The following is a 23,970-nucleotide window of genomic DNA, read 5'->3' as shown; positions in this document are numbered from 1 at the left end:
GTATCCTCATCAGAAAGTTTTACTCTATTTGGAATGAATAAAACTCATGTACTTATTTGGTAAATATATTTAGGTTGCCAAGTCCGACATGCAGTAGTTTCATATGCTCAAATATTTTGATGATTCATCAACTCAAATTCCCAGTTTAAAAAGAAAATAATGATCATAAATATGACCCCCACATAATTACCATAGAGCTACTCAGAGGCGCTGTAGCCAGGGGGGTTGCAAAAGTATACAATTTAAGAATTTGCGAGCGTAGCGAACCAAAAAAATTGGATTTTTAACGCTTTTTTGGTCTAATCCTGGCTACTTTGGTCGAAATCCTGGCGACGGGCCTGGAGCTACATGTACTGATATAATATTATTTTGGACCTCCCCTCAGAAAATGCACATGATGGGTGCAAAACAAACGCGTCATAATAAAAGAGCTCAAACTCAGACTACTTTCAAATAATCTTTTGGGCGTATCTTTGGGCGTTTTATCCGCATCAATTTTTATCAATATCGGAACAACAGATGATGATACAGCGGTTTCAAGAGAAATGTGTATGGTTACGGTCGACAGCAGTGACAGACAGTGGTTATGTAATCAAAGGAAAACAGAAATTGAATTCCCTTACTTTTATTTTATACTGAGACGTGTATATCCAGGTTTATGGGAATTACACACACTTTTGGTAAGTACGGATTGTTTTGAATAAATATTCCTTCCAATTTTTTGTAGATTTTAGAATACCGGTAACGCAGTGAACGCCGCTGCATGCAGCATGTGCATGCAGTGCCAGTGTGTGAACACTGCTACTGCTGCTGGTGAATTAGAAAATATATGAATGAACCCCGTTCATACATACGTAACATTCTGCGTGCTGTTATTTTCCTCCACAACTAAAAAATATCGTCATTTTAGACTAAAAACTACCAATTTCCTACCCTTTTTAAAAGTTTTTCCATTGCTAATTCTAAGTACTAAGAAAACGTTTACTTGCTCAGCAAGAAATATATATAGTTGGAGATTTCAATATCTGCCTTCTTGATCCTAATTCTTCTGAATCATTGTGCAAAGTCTATAAAAGTTGTCTTTCAAGTGCTGGTCTAAAAAATCTTATAAAAGAACCTACTCGTGTTACTGAGGACACTGAGTCCCTAATTGATCATGTTCTTGTTAATGATGCTAGCATGGTTTCTCAAAGTGGAGTTATCTATCTTGGTCTTAGTGACCACTTCATGACGTACTGCACTAGAAAGGCAACTAAAGTTTAAATTCAACAATCACAACACTATAAAAATAAGAACTCTTAAGAACTACAATATTGACTCTTTCAAATCCCTACTTGCAAATTGTGACTGGTCTTCTATCTTGAATTGTGATAATGTTGATACTGCATGCCAGAACTTTAAACAAATCTTTGTCAATATACTTGATCAGGTTGCTCCCAAGCGTAAGGTTCAATAAAACAACGAACCGAACCCTGGGTCACTCAAGTATTCTTGAAAGCATTAGAAAAGGGATAACATTCAGTAGAAAGTTGATAACTAAAACCCCAGGTATTGATTATCATGACTATACCACCATCCGAAATCAAATCCAGAGGGAAGTGAAAGCTGCCAAAGCATCGTTTTTCAAGAATAAATTGGAAGAATCCATGGGAGATCAAAGAAAGCTTTGGACTCATCTGAAAAACTTGGGCTATAGCTCTAAAGCAAACTCTAAGGGTAAAATTGTTTTGGACATTGATGGTGAACTGTGTTATGATACCTTGTCTGTATGTGATTATATTAACAAATTTCTCACTTCAGTTGCTTCGGTCCTGGTTTCTAAACTTCCTGCTGGCTTGAACCAATATGACACAGCTTCAAACTCCTTTATTCAGTTCTATCAGAATAAAGGTGTCTCCCAGGGTGAATTCAATCTTAGACCAATTGATGAGAATTTTATTCTCAAGGAGCTCCATGAGTTTGAATGTTTTGAAGGGTGCGGGTTTGGATGAGTTAGCCCCCAGATTTTTGAGGGATGGAGCTGTTCAAATTGCCCCTGTGATAACACATATTGTCAACCTCTCTATCAATACTGAAACTGTGCCTGAAGATTTCAAGACTGCCAGGATCACCCCTCTGTACAAAAAAAGAAAAGTAAACTGGATGTTGGTAACTACCGCCCAGTGAGTGTTCTAAATTGTGTTTCAAAGATCTTGGAAAAGAGTGTTTATGTACAGGTTAAGGATTATTTGACACATAAAGATCTTATTTATCAGTATCAGTCTGGTTTTAGATCAGGATTTTCAACAGAGACTTGCCTTATATACTTAACCGACTTTGTCAAATACCAAATTTCTCAAGGAAATTATGTTGGAATGATGTTACTGGATGTCCAGAAAGCATTTGATAGTGTCAACCATAGTATATTATGTGATATACTGATAAGCTTGAAGCTATGGGCATCAGCTCTGGTTGGTTTCAGTCATATCTGTATAACAGAAAGCAACTTGTCTGCATTGATGGAATTAAATCATCTCTCCAAACTATAACTTGTGGCGTCCCTCAGGGTAGCCTGCTGGGCCCCTTGTTGTATTTGTGTAATACAGCAACGACATGGAGATTTCAGTGCAGAACAAGTTACTACTTTATGCCGACGACAGTGTTATCATTGCATATGACAAAGACCCCAAGGCTGTTGCTGATATGCTTGGCTCTGATCTTAAATCATGCAATCAGTGGTTAGTCGATAATAAACTGTCTCTTCATGTTGGCAAGACAGAATGTATACTCTTTGGCACCAAAGCTAAGTTAAAGAAAGTTCCTGACTTCTGTGTTGCCTATGATGATCATGTTATCAAATCTCAGGAGAGTATCAAGTATCTTGGTGTTTCAATAAACAATACACTGTCTGGTGAAAGCATGGTTAACTCTGTCATCAAAAGGCTTGGTCGCCTTAAGTTCCTCTACCGGCATTCTCACATTCTCAATCAAACTTTGCGTAAAAATCTTAGTTCTGCATTGATTCAGTGCCACATGGATTACTGTTGCACATCTTGGTATAGTGGCCTCACTCAGAACCACAAAAATAAACTGCAAATTACTCAAAATAAAGTTGCTCGTTACATCTTGAAACTTTCTCCCAGAGATCACATTGGGCAACATGAGCTAAACCTTGTGAATCTCTTGAAAATTTGTGACAGAGTTAAACAGCTGAGGCTAAACCATGTCTTTAACATCTACCATTGTCAAGGTGCACTTTATCTTAATCAGAATTTCACTAGAACATCAAGTGCTCACTCTTATGGAACCAGATCAAGTGAATCCAATTTCATTGTTCCTAGGGTAAAAGGTATCGCCTCAAACACATTCTACTACAAAGCCATTTTGGACTGGAATGATCTCCCATCAAACATCAAGGGATTGCCTACCAAGTCTGCATTTAAACAAAGTGTCAAACAACATCTAGCCAGCAACTCTCTCAGTCAAGAGATGTCTGATTTCACTGTGTAGGCATTTTTTTGGTTTCCCAGTTGTTCTCTCATCTTTTCTTGGGACCCCATCGGAAATAAGCTTGCCTTTTCTGCGGGCTTAATGGGTTATCCCGGCTTGTCATTTTTTTTTTTGTCTGTGTGCCTTGTTCCTAAATGGCTTTGTGGCTGATTAATTTAAGCTTTAAATAATTTGTCACATTGATGTACTTTGTAATGATTTTTCTGTCTCTAATTTGTTTTTGTATTCTAATGATATTGCCTAATAAAAAACAAACAAACAAACACCGTGTTTGGACGCGCACGAACATCGCGTACATCATTCTCGCTTTATAAATAGCTCATGAGCATACGCGCGTATATCCTACTCATGGCGTTCATCGGTTCTGACGCGGCTTGTTTACGACCAGAAAGCAGGGCATAAACGTTGTTTATGCCCGCCTATCGACCAATCACATATGCTGTTATATAACGCGTATGTATGAATTTAGGGGTTCATTCATATATTTTTATGACTAAACGGTTGTTTATGCCCGAGGGCGCTTGCGGCGAGGCAACTCGTTTAATAATATGAATGAACCCGATTCCTCCTACCAGAACATTTTGTGATTCTTATTTCATCAAAATAATAACAAAAATAACAATTAACATCATTAAAAACCACGAATTTAGTTCGTTTTTCCTACCCGTGATCGCACATCCGGGCCACGAAGCATAAACAACGTTTATGCCCGGCTCTTGACCAATCACGCGCGCCGTTATATAGCGCGTATGTATGAATACATTTTCATACATACACGCCATGTAACAGCGCGTGATTGAATCGAGAGCCGAGCATAAACAGCGTTATGCCGGTGTCCCGATGTTAGATCGCTGGGTAGGAAAAGTGCAGGAAAATCGTGCATTTTAGTAACTTTTAAAAGTTTTTGTTATTATTTTGATGAAATAAGAATCACAAAATGTTCTGGTATGTATGAACGGGGTTCATTCATATATTTTCATGACTAAACGGTTGTTTATACCCGAGGGGCCGCTAAATGCCCCTAAATAAAGCATTTCATGAGCATGCGATGTACAAATTACATAAAAGAAAGTGTCCGATTGTAAATCATGTAATTTAGTTAGGAATTTCAGATCGAATATTTCGAGCTATTCTGTCGGTCGAACATCCGGGCTATCTCTAGTCTCGGGCCCAATCTGCATGTGGCGCACGGTTTGTTGTGAACAACAGAAACCGGCTGTGAAGGAGGCTACATAGCGATGTTGCTGGAGTGGCATTCAATTTCGGAAAAAAAAGCGACACTCGACCATGGAATTTAATTTTAAGTTTGTCAGTATATAAACGGTAAATCAAGTAAGTTTCTTTCACTCTTAAGATTTAGAAACGGTTGTTTGATTCCACTGACTATTTGCGATCGAAATTTACATAACACCAATGACAGAAATCATCAACAAAAATCAAATCAGGGACTTGTTTTCACTCGAACATCATCAACCGGAAGTGACGTGACACGGACCGACAGAATACATGATGCATAAACATGTAAATATTAGGCTAGCTTCAAATTAGACTGCGGAATCAATTATAGTCAGACAGCGTCAGTCACTTATCTTTTGGTAAATATGACTCGGGGTCACTCCCATTGTGGCCTGTACACCATCCGCGATAATGAAAAACGCGTAAAAGGGTAGTTTTTCAGGGTAGGCACGATACGCTGCGTACCGTGTTTAGGGTGTCAAAAACGTGAAAATGAAATTTAGTGTATATGAAATTTGATGCAAGGAATAAAATCCCTGTTTAGGGTATTGTTTTAGCCAAGGGTTAAATCCTTGTTTAGGGTGCTTTTCAAAAGTTGATTATCACGGATGGTGTACAGGCCACAATGCCCCGGGATATGACTATCATTTGAGGACTGAGTTCTTACCATACATCTTCCGAGGTGCAGTTTCAGACACTAGCTTGGGATTATTGGGGCAGAGGTTATCTTTTGAATTCTTTCATGACCACTGAAACTGAAGCATAGTCAAGCCTGTCAAGGATCGACACTCGGCGTGAATTGAAAGACCATGTCACTCGCCACAAAAGAATGTCAAAGGTCATATTAAACACCAATTTGGTGTACTTCCGCGCTCAGAAAATGATGTTTAAGGTTTAGGACTAGCTTCAAATCAAATATCTGTATTATATAAAAACAGATAAAAATCGGTGTAACTTTTTATAACTTTTTAATTACTTACATTACATCATGTAGGTATGAGAGGGAAACATCAGTTAAAGGCCCATTCAGTGATTTGCTCATCCGACGATCGTAAAAATCATCAAAATTCAGATTTTGGTACCTTTGTAATTGGCATAGATGTGCTAACATAGCCTGCTAGTGGTTCGGTCGAAAGCCGTGTATTTGAGACAAAATAAAGCATTTGCATGATTCTGGACTTTTGATACTGACAGTACAAAAGTCCGACTCGAGATCGAAAAGAAGCTCACTCTCCACGCACCAACACGCGTTATGTATTGTTTCTACTACTTATTACATCAGTAGCTACTATTTTAAACAAAATACACAATTTTAACTGTTTTTCATATTTGAATTGACCGTTAGTTTGCCTCGGTGACCTTTAATTGCTTATTTTGTTTTCTACTACAAAATTGTAGCTTAAAAGCGTCTGTTTTAAATCAATTTAGACTCTACTTCCCCGTGTTAGAAACACTGGACTAGGAAGTTTTTCCAGTCGATTGGTGGCGCACTGTACTGAAAATCTCGATTTTCTCAGAGTTGAAGTAGAAAACCTTTCTAAAACTTCTGTTTTTGACTAATTTGTCGATGTATTCAGGGAAAAGTGGTTTAATGAAATTCTGTAGACTTATTCTTTATTTCTAAGCAACTCTGACAAATTTCCATTTTTTTAATGTTGTGAAATCACTGAAAGGGCCTTTAACACATTTGCTAGTCAGCCAAAATGGCCTAAACCGGCAATACAAATTTACATTGAAATTTAAAAGAACCGCTTGCTCAAGGAAACCTACATAAATATATTGTCTATACTTCACTTGACCCAAATATATGATTTTTTTTTGGTGATGAGAGACTCGCACATGGAATATCAGAGGGATTTTGATAGCAGTTCCATTAAGGGGGTACTACACCCCTGCCCAAATTTGTGTCTATTTTTGCATTTTTCTCAAAAATTATAGCGCAATGGTGACAAGTAAGATATGTATATTATAGGGGCAAGGACTACAACTACTGCACTGGAAATTTTATTTCAATACAGACAACAGTTGTGGAGTTACAGTCAAAAATGAGGGAAAACCAATATTTGATCAATAAATCAATAACTACTTCCCTTCAGTTGCTGAATTTTCAGGGCGGTAGTTGTAGTCCTTCCCCTATAATATACATATCTTACTTGTCACCAATGCGCTATCATTTTTGAGAAAAATGCAAAAATAGGCACAAAATTGGGCAGGGGTGTAGTACCCCCTTAAAAAAAGCTGCTATCGTCATGAGACTAAGATCTAGAAACACCCCCGAAATGCTTTTTGGGGAATTTTGCTAGCTGAATCTTTTTGATGAAAGTCAATCTTTGACTAGATGTAACTTTGCTACGGAAAGTGCTATGAAAAAAGGTTTTCAGTTTTGGCTTTCTTTACTCAAGGGCTTTAATTTGATATATAAAATGATGCAGTTTGATGGCAAATTTGAATTCACCTGGCATACCTACATCATGTCAGAAATTAATATTTTGTTCTGGGTCTGATTATTCGGACTAATTACATATTATGTTTTAAATCGAAAAATTCAGCTTTTGTTTATTGTGTGTCAATAAAGTCCCAGCTCATGGGTAAATTCACATGTGTGCACCAGTTACGCATTATGCAACGCATAGTTAATACGTTTTCAGCACAGTACTTCAACTGACGAAGTTCATGCAGTCTCGCAGCTTCTCGCGGTCTGCCAATTTGGCTACACCCATCGAATGTGTGTCATTGGCCCTCAGACTGTAGGAACCCATGGATTTGATCCATGTACAATTTGGCACAGACTCAGTTTATGGCGTACATACATGACATACGGAAATGGGGTTCTGATTGGCTAATTGATCGAATCACGTCATCATCACATCGGCACCTCATTTGCTAGTCAATTTCTGACCTAGTTCTTTTTACGCGATAATCAGACAGAGCAGACAGACACTGCTGAAGTAATTTGCTGAACATAGGCTGGCGAAGTGACGTAAATACAGAAATTCGCAACCAAGTGCAAGAATCCTTTTGGATTCTCCCAGTAGAATTTTGCAAGTATCCATAGATTCTTGCCGCATAACTTAGTATAATGATAAACTGAAATATTTACAAAAATCCAGTTAGATTCTTGCAATTTTGTTGACAAGAATCTTTGCGAGAATGGATTCTCACCGAATTTCTGACCCTGCGTAATACATGAATAATCAGATTAACTACCATAGCAATTTTTTAATATACCACACTGCCCTGGTACGTTCACAGCACGCTGTACCTCTGCATTAAACCATATCATGCTGATCACTTGCACTTGTAAGATTAGTACTATACTGGTATCTTTGAAAAGACTGGTCTTGTATTCAATACTATGGTTGCAGACATGTGTACACAGGTGATGAGTGGAACCTGCTTGTAGTGCAGCACGATGTATTCAAAATTGTTTTCACCTATTGACTATGGTAGTTAATTTGATTTATTACGTCACTTCACCAGTGGCGTGCGCAGCACATTGAAAGTGGGGGGCAGGTTGTTCAGTTCCCCCGAATGGAGTCTGATTAGGAGTGTAAAGTGAAACGAGCGGAATGACTGATTTCCCCCGAATGACCAACAATGCCCCCCCCCCTTTGCGCACGCTACTGCACTTCACCAGCATATAGCATTTCAAGCATTGTGCCCACTCTGCATTCATGCCATTCTATATAACACATTCATTATTTTTTCCACCTTGTATAAGCCGAACAAACTTTAGACATGCTTCTTTTTGCTTAAAGATGACTTGTTGAACATTGTTATAAATCATAGCCATGGGACATGCCCCCCTCTGACCCCCAGTTGTAGTAACTACAAATTTTGAACGCTTGAGGACTTGTTCTTAAGTTGATTGAGAAATACTATCCACAACAACACAATAGTTTACTGTGTGGATAGAAGATAAATTGTGGTATTTTGTGGTATTTATGGGTGTTAGAGTTAACATAGGCTTTAATAGAGGCCGTCAGCCTTTCGCCATCTTGTGGGTACAAATGATCTGTGTGTTCATGCATTGGACACTACGCGCAGGTCGCAGCTTGCCACGCAGCTGTTATCGCGCCTCAACGCGGTGATTTTGCTGCTCACGCATGGAGATCGAACGACCATCACAGCGTGTACCCACAAGATGGCGGCATATGACGTCACGCTGACGGCCTCTATCTGGAAAAATACATCTTATCTAACCCTAACACCAAAAGCATTTAACACTTAGGGTGATTGCGTCATCGCAGACCCTGGGATTCACGCATGCGTAGTGGTTTTCATCATGGTATTTTGTGGTATTTATGGGTGTTAGGGGTTAATAAGATGGTTTACTCAAAATCTCGGATTTTGACGAAACTACAGCATCTAAAGTCTTGATTTTTGCAGGGTATTTGAGTTTACTAAAGTACATTACAATTGTGTAAAAACCAGAATTTAAAAAAATATCGAGAGCGTCCTCCTCAGCAAATTTATGTTACAATATGGCTTTAACAGGAAATAAATACAAATTTGACAATATTTTTGCCAAGCGAATGAATCTGCAAGAATGTTTTTGCACATAAACATCATGTTAGTAGCCAGAGGTTATCGATGGTATAAAAATCTCAACATTTTATTTTTGGAGAGGAGATGAGGCTGTGGATCATGAACTCTACATGTATGAGTACTAACTACAAGGCTTATATTAAGGATGCACACAGGATCACTGAAGCGTTACATGGCCAAAATTGAGTTTTCATCACTAATGTCATCTTCAAACCGTATTTTATCTTGTCATTAATAGATTTTAAAGAAATCTTAAAATTTGAACCATAAGAAAAGCTATTTTAAAGACCCTTTTTCATTAAAAATTCGTCAAAATGCAAAAAGCAAATAAATCATTGTTTTCCCGCAATAGATCGCGTTCTCGTAACGCTGCATCATGCGGCGCATAGCTAGCAAAGACACGCACACATGGTAAACTGGATGGGCGAGGTGATTGCTGATTGAGGCGCTGGAGTCGCCAATCGCGATCACTACTGTATTTTATCGTATTGATCTCTTCCAAGGTAGGTAAAGCTTGCACCGTTGCATTGCGAAACTGCGGGCTGACAGACCACCACCGTCCCCGTCGAATCAGTAGGCCTACTCGATAAATTTCGCCAAAAAAAAGTGCTGGTATAGTGGTATAAATTATAGTCTTTTTTTTATTTGAACATAATAGTGAATTTTTTGTTTGTTTTTGTTTTGTTTTTCAAGTTTCATTCTGAACTTGAAAAGATGAAATTTATCTGTAAAAAGTAGTTACCCGTAAGAAGCCCTGTAATGATGACGCAATCTGGTAGATAGGCCTACGATAGAAAACGTAGGCCCTAAATATTTTGCAAGTAGGCTAGACTTAGCCCGTATAGTACATCATTAGGCCATCGAGATGAAAAATAGATTTTTTGTTTATCTCGATGATTAGGCTTATTATTTTATGTTTAAAAATTTGTTTTATTTCATTCATTCATTTCATTGTTATTATTTGATTTACCAAGTTGGTGTAGTTGGACAAGAATATAGGCCTATTATATTTTATGCAGTCCCAGCCTTGGTTCGGGGCCTCTGCAGTCGTTCAGTCTCGTCTTAATTTTGAAGACCATAAAAAATAGGCAAGCAGTTCATGCGCATATTTGGGGGGGCTTTAGGCGCCAGCCCCCGGGTCAAAGTAGGGGCGGCAAAAACGAAGGGCGGCGGAAGAAGAAGGCGGCAAAAACAGGGCGGCAAAAAGCGAAGGGCGGCTAAACTAATTATCAAAGAAAAAGGGCGCAAAATTGAAAAAGCATACAAAAAATTTAAAAAGGTTTTTTTTTTTTTTTTGCTCTTCACTTTTCAAACGACCGTGAAAAAATTGGGTCAACCTTTTCGGCTGTTAAGGAAGGCGGCAAAATTGTTTCTTCTTCAGCCCCGGGTTGGGCCGCCACGGTATCGCCACTGCCTACCGGTAGGCCTATTATTAGATACCTAAGGCCCTGAATAATGTTTCAAAGTGTTTATTAAAACACGGATTTAAGCACGCTTCTCTACTCCTGATTGACCATTAACGCAATGTCAAAAACGTTGACATTTCAATACATCATATCGACCATCTCATGATCTAGGCATAGGCCTACATTCTATGTCAAAAATGTCGATATTTGAAATCGGCATAGCGAGCACGCGTTTATGAAAGCATTTTCATGAATGTTTTAATGCTAAATAATAATATCAAACGAGAAATATAATCGAAAACGCAAATTCGTGCTTTTTTTCATAACCCATTTTAACTACATTTCCATTAGTAGGCCTATTAGGTCTACCATATGCCATGATTGAGATAAAACCTTTTGGTTTTACAACACTTTTTTTTTTTGTTTTTGCCGAATGCCTTTTTATTTGCAATGTTTGTCTGGCTTTCAACTTTCACGTTTATAATGTTTTCTGCATACTTTACAAGGTAAACTGCTTTAAAGCATTTTTCGTGAATGTTTTCATGCAGTGTTTTAAAACGCTCTTTATAGATGCATGATGCCTATATAATACGGTAGACCTACTGCATAAACCACAATCTAATTTAAAGCCATAAGTGTTCCGTTTTCTACTTTTGAAATTCGGTTTTGTTAGGCTATGTCAATTTCCGTATTTTTCAGTTTTCTTGTGAGCTCTCCGTGTTTTGCCCGCTTAACATATATATATAGGCCTACTTTTTTCCGTTTTACAAGAAGTTTATTCAAGACATAGGCCTATTACAACTTTTACCCCACTTTTTACACGTTTATTTGATTGAAAACAACAACAGACACACTTTGTATTTTATTCACTTTTTATGCGGTACAAAATATTTTCCAACTTTATTGTGGCTTTAGCCTATACTATTATATTTAATATATATTTATTATATTTATTTAGCCTATGACTTTTATGTTTGATATTCCGTAAAAAGTAAAAAAGTAAAAATAAAATATGATAACAACAAACAATTACAATAACAAAAGCGTAATATTGAGTAATGCGACACATCAGAATCTTTTAAAATTTTACTTGGGATTCCTGTAGTGTAGGCCTGTCTATAACGGGCGATAAAATGCCTATCTTTGGCGCGGACGGGCCGCTGTGGTGCCTCTCAAGCACCAAAATAAAAAAAAAAAGCAACGAGTAGTAACAACATCATGTTTATGGTTCAGAAAAGGACAATGAACATAAAAATGCAAAAAAAAAAAGAAAATCACCAAAAACGATAAATTAAAAACATTGCATTTTTAAAGCAAAATTATGAATATTAGGACAAAACAGAAATCGCAATTATCATGATCATGTCTCAATTTATTCTTCATTTCATAAAACTTCCTGATTATCTGCTAAAATAATTGCTTGTCAGTTATTCTATGCTACTTTTAATGTTCTGATGTCTGCAAATTTTAATACAGAGCTGCAGAGCATGATCTTTTTTATACGGAACAGGACAAAATTGTGCTATGGTTTTGTTTGCGGCAACACGACCATGTACTGTGCAACTTATTCACGCGTAACCTGTCTGTCTATCCATGCGCCCTGTCGCTCCTCAAACGCCGCCCATGACGCTCGGGTTTTGCCGGGCGCTCTGCTGCACCATGGAAACAAGACTAAAGTAAATAAAATGGCGACTCCATGTGGATAAACATCTGCCGAATGTGCACGGATAATTTTGTCATATTGTAAATTTTACCTTCTAAATCACCAAAAAACTGCCAATCTGCTGCAGTTGGACGTCCCTTCTCATTTTCTAACTTGACCAAACATCACAAGTCACCGGATTATATATTTATGGAATAATCTTCAAAATGGACCTAAAATCCGCTGTATTTTTTCTAAATCGCGATTTTCGGCAAGTTCACTTTTGACCACTTTTAACCATTTTGGTCCGCCATAGCGTCTAAATGAAGCATCACTGAGGTAAGTTTTTAAGTCAAACGTTTAGATATGGCCAAAATCTAGATAGTGTTTTTTCATTTTTTTAAATTAGGGCCTAGAACTTTTTTATCACCCATGAGTTCAAACATTTGAACACGGGTCACATCGCTTTTACTGATTTTTTGCCTATATTTTAAAAAAACTAAGCAAAATTTCAAAAAATAAAAAAACACTTTCTAGATCTATTTGTCTAAATTAATAAAATTCATGTTTTACAGATTTTGATTTTCAAATAATTTTTTATGGCGGACCAAAATTTTTGGTCAAAAAGCTGTTTTTTGGCATTTTCTAAAATTGTACTTTTTGACCCAAAACTGACATTTTAAATGGATTTATGAGCTCATTTCCTTTCAAAAAATGTATACTTTTATATACTTTACATAAATAGTTTTCGAGTTATGAGGTGAATAATAATGGATAATTAGTGATCCTGTGTGCCTCCTTAAGCAGACACCCAGACTTTTTTTACCCCATGGTTGCAAGTTTTGGCTCCTGGTGTATCCAATGTTTTACACTACAAACTATAGGACCAGGAGCCATCTTTGGGACCAGAAGCTCATTTCAGCTCCTGGTCCAGGCATACTTAATTTAAGGCCTGACTAACTAGTGTCGTGATGCAAGGGATTTCTGTTTTAACCTGCATAAATTCAAAGAACACAGGAAAACTAATACATGCATGTATGTGTTCATTTTGTGAAAATGGAACAAATAATTTATTAGCAGAATGAACATACTTTGTCTACCGGTTCTTTAACAAATTTAAATTTGCCTCTTTTTTTGGGAAAATAAGCAAAAATAAGCAAAAAACAAGATCAAATAAATAGCAATTAATTATTCATTCAAACAGTAAAAATTAATATGAGGATAAGTGTTAGTGATCAATACTGAACCATGTCATTGTTGTTATTCTGCTGGTCAGTAATTCAGTTGATAAATTCAGACTATACTCATCTACAGTAGATAGCATATATATTTTTATGTGCATGCTTGATATACGTTTTAACAAGTGCTATGCAGGCCTCGATACACATGAGGCTGTATACATTATATTTACATGGTTCAGTTCTATTTATGATATGGCCTACATGAATAACTCATACAGAAGTTGAATTAGGGGCTTTAAAAATGAATTGACCTTTTTGGCAGAATGATATTAGACAAACAAACACAATTTTTTTAATGAAATAAAAAGAATTCTTATTTTGAATGGTATTCACACTTGAGTTCAGTGTCCTTTTTAGTGTTGAGGTAATTATATAAAGTCACTGGTTTTCTAGCATGACGTATTTTACTGATGCAACAGTGGCTATTGAAATAAATAGCTGATATGTTGAAGGACTTGCTATTGTGTTCTATTTTGCATGCATGATAGGATAGTATAGTATAGGATAGGAAGCTTTTGAACACCATAGTGGCCCAAATCAACAAAGTTGTGTGGTCTTGGGGCCAAATTACAACATACAAAACAATGTTTGCTAACAACCCCCCCCCCCAAAAAAAAACAACCGACAGACCGACCGACCAAGCAACATTACTTGAAAGGTCTGTCTGCCCGTAGAAGAGGGATTTTTTTTTGCTTTGAAACAGGACATACTGCCATATTTATTACTTACATGTACTGTACTACGTGCAGCTGGAATTTATTCATAGCTTTTCATTGTTGTCTATTAACAAAGAATGCACCACTTTCCTTACATTAACTGCCCAGGGTGCTTAACAAAATCATTTTGGGGGCACTTATTTTTTATATTGTTTACATAATTACATGTAGGCCTACTAATATAAAAATGGCCCAGAATATGGACTTTGTGTGTAGATGGCTCTGTTTGATACACAAGTAGTTGCATGCATGTATCCTACACAGTGCACATTAAATGATAGAAGATCAAAATGTAGTAAAGTTGCTGGGTGGGCGCTTATAGGGACATAGGTGGTTATGGATAAATATGCTAGTAAAATTTTATGACTGGATTAAATTATTAATTCAACTTTTTTACGTTTTTGCTGTGATTTGCTGTTTTAAATCAGCTTGATCTGTATGTGTTGTGGAGGGGTTGTCTGTATGTGTGGTGGAGGAAGGGGTTGACTGTGTGTGGGGGAGAGGGTGTGGTTGTCTATATGTGACGGGATGTGTCTGTATGCATTACGTATATAGTCACATGGGCATAATTTACTATGATAATATGGCTCAACATTTTCACAACAAGCAATTTCTCAAGATTAGTTCTATAAACACTTTTGAATGTCTTAAATTTACATGATCATACGATCCAAACATATACTATGATCAGCTCTTAATAGCGAATAGGCGGGAATTATTTGGTTTTTGTTACTGCGCGAGTCAATAAAGTTCCAACTTACGCACGCGTAAATTCACAAAAGCACGCGCCATTCACGCATAACTCAAAGCACAGTTCGCGTAGGTGCTGCGCCTAGCTGTGTGTACGCCATTCTGTATCAATCCACGATGTTATGACTATGAGTCCCGCCTATTACGAGCTGATCAGAGTATAACTCCAGAATTGCCAGAATTTAAGTTATGTGCCCCCCCCCCCCCAACATGGGCTCCCACACATCCCACCACATTTAAACCAAATCTTTCACTTCCAAAATTCAAGCATGAAAATAAAAATCATGTGGAAATTTCCCACTGTCATACATGGTTCATTTCAACTGCATGTCTGGATACTCAGGGTAGCAAATATATCTTTTGTTGTGCCAGGATCTGTGCATTCGAAATTTATATGTATGTGCACCCAATAACCCAAAATTGTTTGAATGCAATACCAGTACTTTAGTATTTAGGTTTTTGCATGCATGTGCCATGCTTCAGGTGAAGTGCAAAATGGATTTGTAATTTAAGATGCTGGGAAATTTTCAGTGCTAAATTTCTAGTATGCTCATGGAAGTTCGCCTGTGTTTGGTATCGTGATCATTTAAAACTTTTGATCAAACTCAAAAACTTATTCCTTCATTGGAATTTTCAGATTTCTCTCCATCTTTCATCAGTGAGATTGTGATGTATCATCAGGTTGTGACCATGGTGACCATTGGTGGCACCAAAAAATGGGGTGGGGAGGGGGTGGTGTGGGAGGTAAAATCATGGGGGGAGGGGAATATTACATATTTTACGCAATATATTTTTGGTTTTTACTTTTTTACTGAGGAAAAAGAGTTCTGACTGGGTGTAAAAACCTATAAAACCTAAAGTAATGTGCTCCGTGCTCTCCAAACTCTGCTTCTAAAGAGCCAAAACCACCTTCCTCTTCACAAACAAACACCTTCCTCTTCTACACCCACATCGCTGCATTGTACAGACCTACTTGTTTTCCATTTTGTCTTGACTACAAACATTCACCAACTGCTCATGTATTCTCAGTCTTTTTTGAAGAGGCTTTTATAGGTCATGAAAAATGGCAGAAAGTTTGAAAATCTGAACAAAATCTGCTGCATTTTTTCAGAAGAAAAGAAGAAGAGAAGCAACAGTCTAATTACTTACTTAGCATGTAAAATGTGATTAATTGCGGAGGGGTGTAAAAATGTGATACTTGTTTAGGGTGGCAAATTGTGATTATTATACTCGCTTTATCTATACCAATACTTGTTTGGGGTGATTTTTGCAAGTCTGTGTTCACTGTGTCATTGATTAGTGACCCCAATGTGTAAACATTACAAATATATCCAAAAAGTAGCTATGAAAAAAAAAATTAACCAAATTCATTTAAACAGATTATACATGGCTTAATTAATAACTTTAAAAAAGGGAAAAAAGAAAGAAAAATCTCAGTGATTGATACTAGTGTGCTATGCACAGACATTAAGTTTGATAGTTTGCATAAATTAATCCATCATCATTTTGATCATGGCCATATATAGCAGTGATACTGAGAACTATGATCACATGGGCACTCTGCGTAGGAAGTGATGTCAACTCTATAAATAATATCCTACCTCAATGCATCAATTCACTTTATTTATCCAAGTGTGCGGCTTTGAATGAGAGACTGCTACCACAGCTACAAGGTTTAAAGCTTCCACGTGGTTACAGCCAATCAAATGGCACAGGAAAAGGTCAGGTTACCTTTGCAAACACAATATGATGACGATCTGGGATAATGATGATGATGTAATTTACAAAATGTAGGCACCCCTTCATGTATTCACTCACTATTTTAATAAAGTATCTGTCAGTTGGACAGTAGGAACTGTTTTCTAAATCACAGACCATAAAGATACTCAATCTCTGATCGCGCAAGAAAGACGGAGGGGCACACGCCCGGGGGTCACTCCCATGTGGCCTGTACAGTGTACACCATCTGCGATAATCAACTTTTGAAAAGCACCCTAAACAAGGATTTAACCATTGGCTAAAACGATACCCTATTCAGGTAACACACGCCTGTTTTCACACCCTTAAACAGGGATTTTATTCCTTGCATCAAATTTCACACCCTAAATTTCATTTCTGTGTATTAGCAATTGCAATTTTGCTACCCTTTTTTTAAATTTTTCATGTTTATGACACCTACCCAGTACCCACAAAAACTACCCTTTTATGTGTTTTTATTATCGTGGATGGTGTACAGGCCCCAATGGGAGTGACCCGCCGGGGGAACACGGGGGTGGGGGGTAACGAAGGAGAGTAAAAAAATCAGAAAGAGAAAGAAGAGGAATGAAACAGAATTTATATGGTCAAATTCAGGGGTTTTAACCTCCTCAAAATCATCACAATTTAAAAATTGTGATGATTTTATAATGGGTTTTCTATACCTGTTCTTCATTAAAAAGCAACAAGTTTCCCCGGGACCCCCGCCAGGGGGCCAGCCCCTATAAACCCCCGTTTATGCTTATGCCCCCTAATATTCAACTCTAACGCCGCCCCTGGGTCAAAACCACAGATATATAAGAAGTCCCAGAGCCACTCCACCTGGATGGGGTATTTTGTGGACTTGAGCAGAACCTTCATCTTTCTTGCGTGATCCTTGCTGTGCCTAAAAAAAGTTCTACTGTTTGACTGTATTCTCTACACTCTTTGCCTATAAGGCCAAAGAAAAAAAAGGTTTATCTTAAAGCTTGCGCGCACATTTGTAAAATCGCGCAATTTGAAGAAAAAAAAAGAAATGCAGAAATTTTTTAATTTCAAAAAATAATTTTTTATAGTTTTTTCCAGAAAAATAAGATGCTGGTTGGATCATGCAGCAGTACACTATACTTGTTTCGTTTCCAAGTTACAAGCAAAGTAGAATTAAACTGTTCTTCAATTGAGATATTTACTTCAATATTTTGATGTGAACAACACACATCCTCTTCAGGGCTTCAATGATGAACTATCAGTGGCAGTTGGGGGGGGACCATTATTGACAGGGGAGCACAAGCCATTTTTCAGCAATTTTCCTATTGGATTTTCTGAAGTTTCAAATTGGTTTGCATTTTTCAGTTTTTACTTGGTCCTTCAGTGAAACAAGGGTTAATAATTTGCCAAGAGTCTATCTGTTGGGTTTAAGCTGATAGCTATCCCATAGGTTCTGAATATACGCTGACGTTTTTGCGAGATACCATCCAGAAAGGGTAGGGTGATGAAAGTCTTATTGCTATCCATTGTCCAAGTTACAGTTATGCAATCAAACATATCTCATCTTTGGCAAAAATCAAATTAACATTGTGCAATGGTATATTGGTAAGTATTGGTTTCATTGAAAGTACACCATGCATGTGAAAAAAATGGATGATGTAATTCAAATAACTTGAGACTAAAGTACTACCAGTACATGTAAAGGATTTTTGATTTACATCATGCATGTACATCCATACAACCTACATACTGTATTTACTCTATTAAATAGCCTCCGCCCCTCCCATCTTTTTTCAAAGAAGAAAATGTGACGGAAATGCAGACATGTCATGATTGCATTCATAACGCATCAAGCCGACTGTCACGATTGATGGAGTGAAACGCATTGGTATCAATAGTGATGGAAGTAAATAGAGATTTTCTATGTTTCTACCTCAAAATCATTTCTTCGGCTCAAAATTAAATGGGGACATATCTGACAGTGAATACTAATATTTTGTGGCAAAAAATATAATTATTTTTATGGAAATGTTACAATATTGCTTTAATGATTAATCTGACAGGAAGTGAGATTCTTATCAAATAGTTTTAACTAAGGAAGTAAATTAAAGTGATCAACTTTTGTACATGTAGACCTATAGTTATAATCATGATGTAATACCTGTGTCCGATGTGGTAGTACTTTCTCCTGACTATTACACACATTCAAAATATTGAGTACCTTACAATAAGCATAGCTTCTCTACTCTAATTGGCCGACTGATGACTGAATGACTCATTTTTCCACCATGTGTCTTTCCATATAGGGGTTGTTTGTTGGAGCATATAATTTAGTGAAGGTTCTTCCAGGAAGGTCATTCTAACCAATAGAAGTGAAGAAGCAACAACTTAAACAAGGAATTGGGAGATTTAGACATGAACCATGGCAGACACAGGGACAGTAGAGGAGATTGGAAATACTAACCAAAACAATGGTAAGGTTTTGTTTGTTAGTTGTATTTGTTTGTTTGTTTGTTTTCAGTAGGTAAAAAAAGTTTTGTTTCTGGTCTCACATGAAGCATTTTTTGCTGATGTTGCTGGATAATTTCTTTAAAAAAATGAAAAGGAAAGAGAGAGAGAGAGAAAAAAGTTTTTGCACCCCAGCAATGGGAGTATTAAGGGTAATCAGAGACAACCCCTTTTTTAATAAGTTTATTGTGTCTTGGGGAAGAATTTGATGGATTAGATAATATTTCCCTGGTCATGCCTTTGGGTCACCGTCATACGGCTCATACCCATAAAAAAACTGAAAAAAAAGCACTAGTACTTTCACATGGGCCAAATACATTTTTGATCAAAATATATTGAAATTGTTAAAATTATTATTGCACATTTTATGTGTAGTGTACATGTGGTATGCTATGTTTGAATCATTTGTTGAAGCGTCAGTATTTACTTTTATTATTTGAATCACTATGCAACACATAGGCAAATATATGCAATGTTGTAGACAAGGCAAACTCAAACAAGGCTAGCTCAAAGTCGCTGTCTTTTCACCTCTATTTACATTTTGTATTTACATGTATTATAGAGAAAGAAATGAACATTCAAAAGCAACCACACACAAGGATCATGATGACGATGAATGACTAGTGGCAGCACCAGAATATATTTCTGGGGGAGGGGGCAGCAATGGGAGTGGGGAGCAATGGGAGGGGGGAGGGGGTTTATTTTTATTTCTTGAAAAGCCAAGTTTTGAAAAACCTGATTTCTTTTAACTGAGAAACCAAGTTTTTGAAAACGTGGCTTTTCAAATTGAGTTTGTAAATGGATCAAGAAACCAGCTTTCTGTCTTTGAGTGTGTAAATAACCTACTTGCAATGCATGTCTCGTTCTAACAGGAGCGCTTTGATCTAGTGAGATGTAGAAACCCAAGGATCAGTCATTTGATATTTTGACTTATTTTTACAACCAGCATTTCAAATGCCAAAGACCAGACATTGTTTGTGTGTGATTTTTACCGTAAGATACACCCCACGTTTGTATTATTTTAGGCCTAATTGTGGCAAAATTTAAAAAAGTTCCATTACACGTCTCTATTTACACTATTGTACATGTATTTAACTTCAATACGGTATGTGTCTCATTTTGGAATTTAGAGTTTTGTACAGGCACATCATCAAGGATGGGATGTGTAGGCACATCATCTATGTTCAGAGGTAGACATAATGGCTATCTCAAAATCAATATATCCGACTTTTTTGCTTGATCACATCACATATGTGGTTCAAGGCACTACATGTACTTGTTTTTTCAGAGGTTTAGAATAAAGACTCCGAAAACAAATGGATGTTCAAAATGATCTTTCCACAATTGTATGGTGTACCTGTGCTACCCATTCACATCATCACTGATCAGCTAAACATAGCTGTGTGTGGCATTTCAACCTGCATCTGGGATCATGGGAATGAGAGTTAGAAATTCACTGATACACACCTGTTGGCTGGTGTGAAATTCTTTCAAATTAGGCCCAATGTATTATAAGACACTAATGCACTTGTCAGTTAGAACCCTGGACCCTGGGTACCAGGGATGGCCAGGCAGTTGAAAACATTTGGATGGGGAGTTGACACAAATTTTATCCCCGCAGAGCTGGGCATATGCTGGGCCTTGTTCAGGGAGTTAAGCAAATCCGAAGAGCAGGACTTTGGGCGGGGACTTCAGCCAAGGCAAAAGGTTGAGATTTACAGCAATTGCCTGGATAGCAGGGGTCAGACTTAACACAAAATATTATTATTTTTCTTCTAATTTTTTAATTCAAAATTCAAATTTGTGTAACATTGTTCCCGATCTCACAGAAAGACCACCTTCTTGAAGCTTTCCTAACCAAGTAACCCCCTTTTTTGGTGTCAAGCCTCTCACCAGTTTTTCAACTGCGCACAATTTCTTAGTTTCTGACCCAAAAAAGGTCAAACTTATACCGGGTTCCAGATATAGTAATGTTCGCATTGCAAAATATGCCTGGCAGAGATTACATCTAGCTCGTTACTCCTGACAAAAGTCAGGAGTAAATCGTTGGATTAACCGCTGTTGGAACTTACGCTAACCACCATTCAAACTGTCACTACTCTTGGCTGTTCATACCATTACTCCTATCAACTTGCACCAACCAAGTGAATGCAACTACAGCCATTATTATTGTTTTATTATTATTTTCATTAAAAGCATGGAAGATTTAACCCTGGTTTAGGCTAATAATAAAATACTTTGATTTCAATCAAAATTGAATGTTATGACCATCCTTTGGACCACACCAGCATCGGATGTGTAGCTTTGCCGGCTAAGCTTTCTGTAACCATATGACTGTTCGCATGATGACGCAATCGCATCACGTGGGATACCTTCCTGTGCATATGCTTTAGTGAATGTGAAATGTGGTTTTGTGATGTTTGGTACGGTTAGGAAAGACAAGTGCTATGATGAGATCATAGAACAAAAGCGAGGACAAGGAGGGTATCACATGATTATGATATAACAAAAGCGAGGTCAAGAAGGGTGTGACATTAATGTTCACCCCATCAATGGCAGGAAAGTGCCAATTATAGGAATCGTCTATATTACACAGCCTTTGCTATCTACATATTTCATGAGTTAATGCACCATGGACTTTATAAGTATTGCTTTCCTTGCTTCAAAATCACAACAAAAATATGCACAAATGGCGTGAGATTTTATTTCAATAAAGCCTGCCTTTTCAGCATGGAAGCCTTTGTGGTGTTTTCATACAGGTGCATTGAATAATTGAAAGCTATCCCTTTTCATTTTGGTTTATATAAGAAGAGGTCAGGAAGCCCATTTTCAATGTTCAGGATGACTACACCTTGAAAATTGAATCTGAAATCTTGTCACATTTTTAAAGGAGGTCAGAAGCCCTTTTATTTTTCAATATAAATGAGTAAGACTATAGGCATGAAGTTTGAATCTGAAATAATTTTGTAAATATCTTAGAGAGGAGGTCAGAAGCCCTTTTTTAATGTCAATGAAGACTACAGACGTAAAGTTGGAATCTGAAATCTTGTAAGATTTTTTAATTGGATCTAGTATAGCAACTGACTCAGTTCCCTCTGTTGCAAGGCCTAAAATTGCAGCAACTACAAAGGGATCCAGTAAGCAAGGGCAAAGCTTTTATGAGGCAATTATTATCAGTGGAAAGCACCAGGATTTTTTTTTTTGGGGGGGGCATTGGGGAGGGCAAATTGAATGGGGGGGCAAAATCAACCAATTTTATGCAAAATTGGTGCAAAAAAGTGGGAATCTTCGTAATTTTGAGTTTTTACTTGGGGGGATTCCCCCCATGCCCTCTGGCTCCGCCACTGGCTATTTTCAGAGTGTATAATCAGATGCAATGGTACAGGCAGGGGCAACTTCTCCCTCCCCTGTAAGAAATATTATTTTAGGCCTAGAGATTCAAAACGAAAGTAGAACAAAAGGGGAGCATTCAACCTTTTTTTAAACTATAAATTCAAGTTACGGTGTGGTACATTTTATGTGGAGTAAATATCGTGCAGCATTGGCATTAAAGCACAGCTCAATAGGCCCAATTCTATTGTATGATCTGGTAATATAGCATTTATGGGTGACTGAATAATAATAACCGAAGGCTGTGCTACAGGTATAGATAGATATATATGCTATTGAATCAAATCAGATCAATGCACTTCAGTTCACAAATTCCTGTTGTCAAAATAACTATTGAATTTGTTGTTATTTGGGTTCAATAAATCATGTGCAAAATGGCTGACTACTACATATAGTCAGGTGATTATTCCAATGGAGATCCCAGCTTAATGCAAAATGATTTTATAAAGTTATGAACGTGCAATAAACATGTTTTGGTTTCGGTAACATCTAAATGTCAGGTTTTATAAATGTTATGAAACAATGTTTTGTACAAAAAAACACTACAACAACATTTGTCAAAATGTTTTTGTAATATATGCTCAGGAAACATTAATGCAAATTTTTTTGTCAACACTTTTAAAATAACATGTCAGAATGTTTAGCAGCAAGTTTTCAAAAATGTTTTTAAAAAACCCTCACATGTGAACAATATTTTGTCAACACTTAAATAATATTATGTAAGAATGTTTTCAAGCAAGTTTTTCAGAAATGTTCAAACATTTATAATACCTTTATGGATTTATTATGCGACATTTTAAAAGTTTTCTTTGAAACGCTTTGTGTTTGCAGGATGGACCTTTTGTAGAGTTCAGGGAACAATAATACATGTAGATATGACTTGGAAGCTGAAAAGTCATGGTTGCAAATGTGTTTGCTCCATGAAGCACCAGAATTTTCTTGTTGGAAGGGGGCATCTATCACTTGACATCTTTGTCCAAAAAGTGGAAATTGTAAAGTCTTCCAAATAAAAACAATCGTTGTGCATATGATATGAAAACGCTAAAATATTTTGATTCCCATGTAAAGTCTTGACCTGTGATATTTAATTAGAATTTATCTCTAATGTAAACATTTTGCAGACTCTCCATCTTCAATCATGTATAGAACGTGTGTGGTTGTCAAGGAGGATGGAGGATGTATTGGTAGATGTAGATTCAAGTGGTGCCCAATGTTTGCTCTCTTCATTCATACCAATCAACTCCAATAGACATTATGCCAATTCCTCATGGCCACAGTTCTTGAATTCAATGCTCTTGCACATGTTTCCCTGATCAATATAA

At 37.1% G+C, this 23,970-nt stretch overlaps 2 protein-coding genes across 2 annotated transcripts in view; both read left to right on the top strand.

The window, feature by feature from the left end:
• Positions 1-528: 528 nt before the first annotated feature.
• Positions 529-23,970, top strand: part of LOC140153048 (ATP-dependent translocase ABCB1-like) — a 69,610-nt gene continuing 46,168 nt past the window's right edge. Inside the window, 2 exon segments of the mRNA XM_072175648.1 lie at positions 529-680; positions 19,057-19,224. Coding sequence (XP_072031749.1) covers positions 19,173-19,224 — 52 coding nt within the window. The 5' untranslated portion in view covers positions 529-680; positions 19,057-19,172.
• LOC140152156 (uncharacterized) lies at positions 2,593-3,489 on the top strand. The gene has a single exon (XM_072174456.1). The coding sequence runs from the start codon at positions 2,593-2,595 to the stop codon at positions 3,487-3,489; it is 897 nt and encodes a 298-aa protein (XP_072030557.1).

This window comes from Amphiura filiformis, chromosome 5, assembly GCF_039555335.1.
Source record: "Amphiura filiformis chromosome 5, Afil_fr2py, whole genome shotgun sequence".
NCBI classification, from domain to species: domain Eukaryota; kingdom Metazoa; phylum Echinodermata; class Ophiuroidea; order Amphilepidida; family Amphiuridae; genus Amphiura; species Amphiura filiformis.
This window is presented reverse-complemented; position numbering and strand designations above follow the sequence as displayed.